The sequence below is a fragment of the Pseudochaenichthys georgianus genome, unplaced genomic scaffold (genome assembly GCF_902827115.2).
Source record: "Pseudochaenichthys georgianus unplaced genomic scaffold, fPseGeo1.2 scaffold_1861_arrow_ctg1, whole genome shotgun sequence".
NCBI classification, from domain to species: domain Eukaryota; kingdom Metazoa; phylum Chordata; class Actinopteri; order Perciformes; family Channichthyidae; genus Pseudochaenichthys; species Pseudochaenichthys georgianus.
Window position 1 is genome coordinate 1 of NW_027262611.1, and position 10,000 is coordinate 10,000.

At 50.6% G+C, this 10,000-nt stretch overlaps 1 protein-coding gene across 1 annotated transcript in view; it reads left to right on the top strand.

Annotated features, from left to right (window-relative positions):
* Positions 1-4,686: 4,686 nt before the first annotated feature.
* Positions 4,687-10,000, top strand: part of LOC117441634 (laminin subunit alpha-1-like) — a gene marked incomplete at its 3' end in the record, with an annotated part of 20,843 nt that continues 15,529 nt past the window's right edge. Inside the window, exons 1-7 of the mRNA XM_071202265.1 lie at positions 4,687-4,707; positions 6,321-6,372; positions 8,046-8,236; positions 8,428-8,607; positions 8,692-8,781; positions 9,637-9,754; positions 9,838-10,000. The exon at positions 9,838-10,000 is cut by the window's right edge and continues 16 nt beyond it. Of these exons, the coding sequence (XP_071058366.1) occupies positions 4,687-4,707; positions 6,321-6,372; positions 8,046-8,236; positions 8,428-8,607; positions 8,692-8,781; positions 9,637-9,754; positions 9,838-10,000 (815 nt within the window). The remainder of the gene's footprint in view (positions 4,708-6,320; positions 6,373-8,045; positions 8,237-8,427; positions 8,608-8,691; positions 8,782-9,636; positions 9,755-9,837) is intronic.

The following is a 10,000-nucleotide window of genomic DNA, read 5'->3' on the forward strand; positions in this document are numbered from 1 at the left end:
GGGTTATACTGAGTTATACTGGTTATACTGAGTTATACTGGTTATACTGGGTTATACTGGTTATACTGGGTTATACTGGTTATACTGGGTTATACTGGTTATACTGGTTATACTGGGTTATACTGGTTATACTGAGTTATACTGGTTATACTGGGTTATACTGGGTTATACTGGTTATACTGGGTTATACTGGTTATACTGAGTTATACTGGTTATACTGGGTTATACTGGGTTATACTGGTTATACTCAGGGGTTAAGTTGGGATTTGATATTTGGGGGGGCTCTGTGTGGAGGGGGGGGTTGAGGATCTCATTATTGTACCTTAAGGGCTATACTATATGAGCAGGGGCGGATCCAGACACAAATATTGTGTGGCATCCCCTGGCAGAAGTATATACTGATTTAATCGCAGTCATATCAATCAATGTTAACTTGGAAAGCCACTGAATAACATGGGTGACATTAGTGTGGCACATCAGTAAAGCCTTAAATAGAGACATATAAGGTGTCAGACATCATGTAATGCACTTTAACGGAACAATAACTGAATGAGTTTGTCTCACTCTTAAACCAGCAGGGGTTCCAAAGTACTGCTGCAATAAGTACATGAATTAACTGTCTCATCGATGTGTCTGAATGAATATGATATAATAATCAGCTGTCAATCGCTGTTATTGTTTGTAGCCTTTATTTAACCAGGTGAAGCCCCTTGAGATCAAAAGATCCTCAAGGGTGACCTGCAGGACATCAGCTACACATGTAACATAGAAACAACAGCTCTCGACTCCTCTTGTTCTTTGTAATCCAGTAATCATACAGTCCAGTCATCCTACGCTGTCATTGGAGGCAGTCGCAATTTCTACAGGCTCGCACTACCTGTTAGCATCTAGCATCTGTTAGCATCTAGCTCTCCTGCTTACAAACTTTTAGCCATCCCTGCTTATACAAGTAGTAGTTTTAGTTGTCTGCGGAGGCCTGCTCCCACCTGTCGAGGGCGGCTGTACTGAGGTGTTTTCCCTCCGGAGACGTCGCGAAGAGACGGAGCGGCTCCACCTGTTGCTGCCTGCGACCTGCGATTTACGGAGGCCTGCTCGTCGCGAAGAGACGGAGCGGCTCCACCTGTTGCTGCCTGCGACCTGCGATCTGCGATCTACGGAGGCCTGCTCCCACCTGTAGAATACGGCTGTACTGGAGAGGTTTTTACCCCGGAGTCGTCGCGGAGAGACGGAGTGGATCCACGCTTCGGGCTTGGCCTGCTTCCACCTGTCCTGGTTCTGCTGTCGCAGAGTCCTGCTTCAACCCCGGGGATACCACGGAGGGACCGGAGCGCTTCCACGCTGCTGTTTTCGTCTGTCCTTTGCTGCTGTGCTGATTTGCTCCAGGAACATCGCGGATACTGTGCTGGTCTGGGGGAATGGCCCTATATCAGATTCTGCTGTGCCTGTTAGCTGTCTTGGACTATGAGAAGGTCTCTAGTCATCCTGAGGAGTCTACTGGACTCAGGTCTGTTCGGCCACCCGCAGTGGGCATCCCCTGCAAAGGTTCAGATGTGTTGCTCAAACAATTACCGGTTGCCTTGTCACAGTCAATCTGCTCGACACAATATGTTTGTCTTTTTTGTTTTCCTGCGATGATGGTTCTTCAGGACTGCTTCTTCAGCTCCAATCACACCCTCGCAGACTTCTCCGGTGTCTCTAAAGTAGATGACGGTGTATGTGTGTCGCTTAAGAGGAAAATATGCCTGTTTTGTTGTTGTTATTACTGTCAGGAAATGTCCAACCTAACCCTGGTCCGCCCAGTAGCAGTAGTCAGATCTACTCCTGCTGATCTTAAAGCTAGGTCTGGGTTGGGTCTCATCCACTTGAAAGTGCGCAGTCTGTTAGGTAAACTAGATGCTGTCCGTATCTGGGCTCGACTGACGCTGACGTCATTGTCTTATCAGAAACATGGCTAAACAAGTCTACTCTGGCCTCTGACGTCGCCTTAAATGGTTTCAATGTGTATCGTACCGACCGGCCTAATGAAGGCGGTGGCGTTGCCATGCATGTTCAGAATAAGTTCAGTGGAACCACATTAGTTTCCAAATCCATCAGGAAGCAATTTGAATTGTTAGCCTTAAATATAGAAGTGGCAAAGGGTCAAAGGTCATGGTGGTGGGCCGCTACAGACCCCCCTCAGCTGGCAAAGGGTCAAAGGTCATGGTGGTGGGCCGCTACAGACCCCCCTCAGCTGGCAAGGACTCCTTGTCTTCACTAGCTAATCTTTTATCCCAGCTAGACTACAAGGACATAGAGCTGCTTGGAGGTTTGAACTGGGACTGGTTAACTGGGACTGGTTAGCCGCAGAGTCAGAGGACTTTAAAACCTTTGTATCTCTCTGAATGTTACTCAGAGTGTGGACAGTCCTACTCGCCCTAACATCAAGTCCCTGATAAATCCTCCTAATTATCTCATTCTAACTAATGTTCCCCATAGATACTCATCTGTGGGAGTATTAGAGAATGATCTGAGTGATCTCTGTGCTGTAGCCACAATGAGGGACACTAAGGTCCAAAAGGTTAAACCTCGCATCCTCATCAAGAGAGACACAAACACTTTGTGGAGCAGGTTTAGTTCATGACCTGTTTGGGTAAAATCGATCTGTGTGCTGATGTGGAAACCGCATGGTCTTATTTTTTATCTTGGTATTATGGAGATCATTGATAGACATGCACCCTGCGTACATTCAGAGTGAAGGGACGAGACAATCCCTGGTTTTCTGCTGAGCTGTCCAGTGTCCTTCATGAGAGAAACAAGGCCTGGGCAAAGGCTAGGAGATCAGGCTCAGAGGTAGAGTGGCTGCGTTCAGGCAGATCAGGAATAGCTTCACTTCACATGTCAAAAGTGCAAAGTCGAAGTACTATTTGTCAGTTACCACAGAAAACCTAAATAATCCTAGGAAATGTTGGAAAGCCATTAAATCGATATCCACGGTGAGATCCGTGATGAGCTCCTACGTGCCTCACCACAGCCTCTGCTCTCTGTCGGACAGGGCTCTATGCTGAACTGCTTTACTGAGCACTGTGTGTCCTGTGGCTCTCTGCTTCATTCTGTCACTAACTCTGCTCTGTGAACACCCCAGTCCGTGACTCTGAACAACGTGGTCTGGAAAACCCTTTCAGTTTGACTCCTTTTACTGTTGATGTTGTTCATGAAGCTTTAACCAAGTTAGATCCTAGGAAACCGGCCGGCCCGGACAACGTAGAGCCTTTCTTTAAAGATAGAGCAGATGTTATCGCTCCACCTCTCACTTCTCTTTGTAACCTCTCCCTCAGCACGAACACAATCTCTAAAGTATGGAAGTCAGCGTATGTCCTGCCTTTGCTGAAAGGAGGGGAGGCCACCTTATTGAATAACTATAGGCCGTCTCTAAGTGGTCAGTTCTGGCTCAGGCTCTTGAACGCCTCGTGAGTGAACAGGTAAAGGTGTTTCTATGTAACCATGACAACCTGTCTGAGCATCAGTCAGGCTTCAGAAAGCAGCGCAGCACCATCACTGCCACGATGAACGTGTGAACGATGTGGAGAGTATCTAGATGATAAGCAGAGTGGAGCAGCTCTGTTTGTTGACCTGTCCAAAGCGTTGGACACGTGGATCATCTCATCCTGAAGCAGAGGCTGCTCAGTGTCGGCGTGTGCAGCCGTGCAGTGGGTGGTTTGAGAACTGCCTCTCTGAAAGGTCCCATGTGTTCACTCTGATGGGCTGTCTTCTGAGTGGGTACACATCACTAATGGTGTTCCTCAAGGCTCTGTTTCAGGTCCACTTTTATTCTCCATCTCCATCAACAGCTGAGGGGAACATGTGGATGAAGCTACTTCACATCATGCGGATGATCCCGTGATGTTCTGAGAGGTCCCTCAGTCAGGAGCTGGTGCTACATCACAGGCTGCTTCTAACACTACTCAGACTCAGCGCTCTGAACTAACGCTTATTTTAAATGCTGAGAAAACCAAGGTAACGCTCTTTCTAAAGCTAAACAGACTCCAGAGCCTGCTTTAGATATTCTAACTACTCAAGGACAAGTACTTGAAGTTGTTGCCTGTTACAAACACCTGGGTGTCTGCCTGATGGTCGTCTCTCCTCTAAACCTCAGGTCTCTAACCTGCTGAGGAGCTGAGGGTGAGGCTAGGGTTCTTCTCCAGGAACACGTCCTGTTTCTCCTGGAGGCCAGGAAGAGGCTCTGTGACCTTTGACCTGTGCTGGACTCTGGGGATCTGGTCTATATGAATGCACCTGCCCATTGGCTGGTCCAGTTAGATGCTGCGTATCACAGCGCTCTGAGATGTGTGACAGACTGTAAAGCATTAACCCTTCACTGCACCCTGTGTGAACGAGAAAAGTTTTAACATATATATAGTTTTTTGTAAACATATGACAAATGAGCGAGGGTGATGACGTCAATGCATCGCCCTATGTGCCGGGGCTGAGCCCCGGACAGCCCCGGCCCAATTCAACCCATGGTTATACTGGGTTATAATGGTTATACTGGTTATACTGGTTATACTGGTTATAATGGTTATAATGGTTATACTGGTTATAATGGTTATAATGGTTATACTGGTTATACTGGTTATAATGGTTATAATGGTTATACTGGTTATAATGGTTATACTGGTTATAATGGTTATAATGGTTATACTGGTTATAATGGTTATACTGGTTATACAGGTAACTGCCCAGTACAGGTGTGTCTATACTGGTTTATAACCCTACTACAACAGGTTTATAATGTAGTATCTGTAGTGCCTATAGGAGTACCAGGAGTCTAGCACCAGGAGTCTAGCACCAGGAGTCTAGCACCAGGAGTCTAGCACCAGGAGTCTAGCACCAGGAATCTAGTACCAGGAGTCTAGTACTAGGAGTCTAGTACCAGGAGTCTAGCACCAGGAGTCTAGTACCAGGAGTCTAGTACCAGGAGTCTAGTACTAGGAGTCTAGTACTAGGAGTCTAGTACTAGGAGTCTAGCACCAGGAGTCTAGCACCAGGAGTCTAGCACCAGGAATCTAGTACCAGGAGTCTAGTACTAGGAGTCTAGCACCAGGAGTCTAGCACCAGGAGTCTAGTACCAGGAGTCTAGTACCAGGAGTCTAGCACCAGGAGTCTAGCACCAGGAATCTAGTACCAGGACTCTAGTACCAGGAGTCTAGCACCAGGAGTCTAGCACCAGGAATCTAGTACCAGGACTCTAGTACTAGGAGTCTAGTACTAGGAGTCTAGTACCAGGAGTCTAGTACCAGGAGTCTAGTACTAGGAGTCTAGTACCAGGAGTCTAGCACCAGGAGTCTAGTACCAGGAGTCTAGTACCAGGAGTCTAGTACCAGGAGTCTAGTACTAGGAGTCTAGTACCAGGAGTCTAGTACCAGGAGTCTAGTACCAGGAGTCTAGCACCAGGAGTCTAGTACCAGGAGTCTAGTACCAGGAGTCTAGTACTAGGAGTCTAGTACCAGGAGTCTAGTACCAGGAGTCTAGTACTAGGAGTCTAGCACCAGGAGTCTAGTACTAGGAGTCTAGTACCAGGAGTCTAGTACCAGGAGTCTAGCACCAGGAGTCTAGCACCAGGAGTCTAGTACCAGGAGTCTAGCACCAGGAGTCTAGTACTAGGAGTCTAGCACCAGGAGTCTAGTACTAGGAGTCTAGCACCAGGAGTCTAGTACTAGGAGTCTAGCACCAGGAGTCTAGTACTAGGAGTCTAGTACTAGGAGTCTAGTACCAGGAGTCTAGTACCAGGAGTCTAGTACTAGGAGTCTAGCACCAGGAGTCTAGTACTAGGAGTCTAGTACCAGGAGTCTAGTACCAGGAGTCTAGCACCAGGAGTCTAGCACCAGGAGTCTAGTACCAGGAGTCTAGCACCAGGAGTCTAGTACTAGGAGTCTAGCACCAGGAGTCTAGTACTAGGAGTCTAGCACCAGGAGTCTAGTACTAGGAGTCTAGCACCAGGAGTCTAGTACTAGGAGTCTAGTACTAGGAGTCTAGCACCAGGAGTCGAGTACCAGGAGCAGTGGGCAGCTATTGCACAGCGCCCGGGGAGCAATGGGAGTGAGGGGGGAAGGGGGGAAGGGGGGTGTCCGGTGCACCACGGCAGGGCAGGAGGTGAACTTGGACCTCTCCAAGTAGCAGTTCACAGTCTATATCTAGGTCTGTTCGGGGACTTGAACCGGCGACCCTATGGCTCCGAGCCCCTACTGACTGAGCCACTGCCGGCCGTACTTGTATATACTTTGTTTCTTTACCTATATATATACCCAGTAAACTGTCTGTCTCTCTGACCTGTCTCTTTGTAGATATTCCAGATCGCCTACATCATCATCAAAGCTGCTAACTCCCCCAGACCAGGTGAGACCTGTCTGTCTCTCTGACCCCTGTACCTGTCTGTCTCTCTGACCCCTGTACCTGTCTGTCTCTCTGACCCTTGTACCTGTCTGTCTCTCTGACCCTTGTACCTGTCTGTCTCTCTGACCCCTGTACCTGTCTGTCTCTCTGACCCCTGTACCTGTCTGTCTCTCTGACCCCTGTACCTGTCTGTCTCTCTGACCCCTGTACCTGTATGTCTCTCTGACCCTTGTACCTGTCTGTCTCTCTGACCCCTGTACCTGTCTGTCTCTCTGACCCCTTGTACCTGTCTGTCTCTCTGACCCTTGTACCTGTATGTCTCTCTGACCCTTGTACCTGTCTGTCTCTCTGACCCCTGTACCTGTCTGTCTCTCTGACCCCTGTACCTGTCTGTCTCTCTGACCCCTGTACCTGTCTGTCTCTCTGACCCCTGTACCTGTCTGTCTCTCTGACCCTTGTACCTGTCTGTCTCTCTGACCCCTGTACCTGTCTGTCTCTCTGACCCCTGTACCTGTATGTCTCTCTGACCCTTGTACCTGTCTGTCTCTCTGACCCCTGTACCTGTATGTCTCTCTGACCCTTGTACCTGTCTGTCTCTCTGACCCCTGTACCTGTCTGTCTCTCTGACCCTTGTACCTGTCTGTCTCTCTGACCCCTGTACCTGTCTGTCTCTCTGACCCCTGTACCTGTCTGTCTCTCTGACCCCTGTACCTGTATGTCTCTCTGACCCTTGTACCTGTCTGTCTCTCTGACCCCTGTACCTGTATGTCTCTCTGACCCCTGTACCTGTCTGTCTCTCTGACCCTTGTACCTGTCTGTCTCTCTGACCCTTGTACCTGTATGTCTCTCTGACCCTTGTACCTGTCTGTCTCTCTGACCCCTGTACCTGTCTGTCTCTCTGACCCCTGTACCTGTCTGTCTCTCTGACCCCTGTACCTGTCTGTCTCTCTGACCCCTGTACCTGTCTGTCTCTCTGACCCCTGTACCTGTATGTCTCTCTGACCCCTGTACCTGTCTGTCTCCCTGACCCCTGTACCTGTCTGTCTCCCTGACCCCTGTACCTGTCTGTCTCTCTGACCCCTGTACCTGTATGTCTCTCTGACCCCTGTACCTATCTGTCTCTCTGACCCCTGTACCTGTCTGTCTCCCTGACCCCTGTACCTGTCTGTCTCTCTGACCCTTGTACCTGTCTGTCTCTCTGACCCTTGTACCTGTCTGTCTCTCTGACCCCTGTACCTGTCTGTCTCTCTGACCCCTGTACCTGTCTGTCTCTCTGACCCTTGTACCTGTCTGTCTCTCTGACCCTTGTACCTGTATGTCTCTCTGACCCCTGTACCTGTATGTCTCTCTGACCCCTGTACCTGTATGTCTCTCTGACCCCTGTACCTGTCTGTCTCTCTGACCCTTGTACCTGTCTGTCTCTCTGACCCTTGTACCTGTATGTCTCTCTGACCCCTGTACCTGTATGTCTCTCTGACCCCTGTACCTGTCTGTCTCTCTGACCCCTGTACCTGTCTGTCTCTCTGACCCCTGTACCTGTCTGTCTCTCTGACCCCTGTACCTGTATGTCTCTCTGACCCCTGTACCTGTCTGTCTCTCTGACCCCTGTACCTGTCTGTCTCTCTGACCCCTGTACCTGTCTGTCTCTCTGACCCCTGTACCTGTCTGTCTCTCAGGTAACTGGGTTCTGGAGCGCTCCACAGACGGGTTGCTGTTTGAGCCGTGGCAGTATTATGCCATCAGTGACTCAGAGTGCCTGTCTCACTACAACGTGACGCCCCGCCTCGGCTCCCCCACCTACAAGAGAGACACCGAGGTTATCTGCACGTCCTACTACAGCCGGCTGAACCCTCTGGAGCACGGGGAGGTGAGACAGATGCCTGCCTGTCTCTCTGTCTGTCTGTAGTTCTGTTTGAATGTCTTTAGCTCACGTTTGAACCGTTTAGTAGCACGTTGTACCTTAGCACAAACTGTCCACATGAGCTTTAGTCTACGGTCAGATCTCACCTGTCTCCCTCTCTGCACCTGTCTGTCTCTCTGCACCTGTCTGTCTCTCAGATCCACACCTCCCTGATTAACGGTCGCCCCGGCGCTGACGACCTGACCTCTGAACTCCTGGACTTCACGTCGGCTCGTTTCATTCGCCTGAGGCTGCAGCGAATCAGAACGCTGAACGCTGACCTAATGACGCTGAGCGCCCGAGACCCCAGAGAGATCGACCCCATCGTCACCAGGAGGGTGAGACAGGCTCTGAGAGACAGGCAGTTCATTTAGGAAGTCGTTATTAATGAATCAATTAACCTGTCTCATCTCCTCTCTCAGTATTACTACTCCATCAAAGACATCTCAGTGGGGGGGATGTGCATCTGTTACGGCCACGCCCAGAGCTGCCCGCTGGACCTGGTTACCAAGGTAACACACCTGTCCACCTGCTCACCTCTCTCCCTGCTGACCTGTCCACCTGCTCACCTGTCTACCTGCTCACCTGTGTACCTGCTCACCTGTCCACCTGCTCACCTCTCTCCCTGTCCACCTGTGTACCTGCTCACCTGTCTACCTGCTCACCTGTCTACCTGCTCACCTGTCTACCTGTCCACCTGTCTACCTGCTCACCTGTCTACCTGTCCACCTGTCTACCTGTCCACCTGTCTACCTGCTCACCTGTCTACCTGTCCACCTGTCTACCTGCTCACCTGTCTACCTGTCCACCTGTCTACCTGTCCACCTCTCTCCCTGCTCACCTGTCTACCTGCTCACCTGTCTACCTGTCCACCTGATCACCTGTTAACCTGTCTCCCTACTCCCCTGTCTACCTGCTCACCTGTCCACCTGCTCACCTGTCCACCTGCTCCCCTGTCTCCCTGCTCCCCTGTCCACCTGTTAACCTGTCTCCCTGCTCACCTGTCCACCTGCTCACCTGTCCACCTGCTCACCTGTCCACCTGCTCACCTGTCCACCTGCTCACCTGTCCACCTGCTCACCTGTCCACCTGCTCACCTGTCTCCCTGCTCACCTGTCCACCTGCTCACCTGTCCACCTGCTCACCTGTCTCCCTGCTCACCTGTCCACCTGCTCACCTGTCCACCTGCTCACCTGTCTACCTGTTAACCTGTCCACCTGTTAACCTGTCTCCCTGCTCACCTGTCCACCTGCTCACCTGTCCACCTGTTAACCTGTCTCCCTGCTCACCTGTCCACCTGCTCACCTGTCCACCTGCTCACCTGTCCACCTGCTCACCTGTCTCCCTGCTCACCTGTCTGTCTGCAGAAGCTGCAGTGTGTGTGTGAACACAACACCTGTGGAGAGAGCTGTAACCAGTGTTGCTCCGGTTACCACCAGCAGCCATGGCAACCAGGAACCGTCACAGAGGGAAACACCTGTGAACGTGAGACACCTGTCTGTCTCTTGACCTGTCTGTCTCTCCCCTGTTCACCTGTCTCACCTGTCCCTCACCTGTCTGTCTCTCAGAGTGTAACTGTCACAACAAGGCGGAGGACTGCTTCTATAACCAGACGGTCTCTGATTGGTCGTTGAGTCTGAACTCTCGAGGTGTCAGAGAAGGGGGCGGAGTCTGTGTGAGCTGCAGGCAGAGCACTGAGGGTGTCAACTGTGAGAACTGCGCCCCCACCTA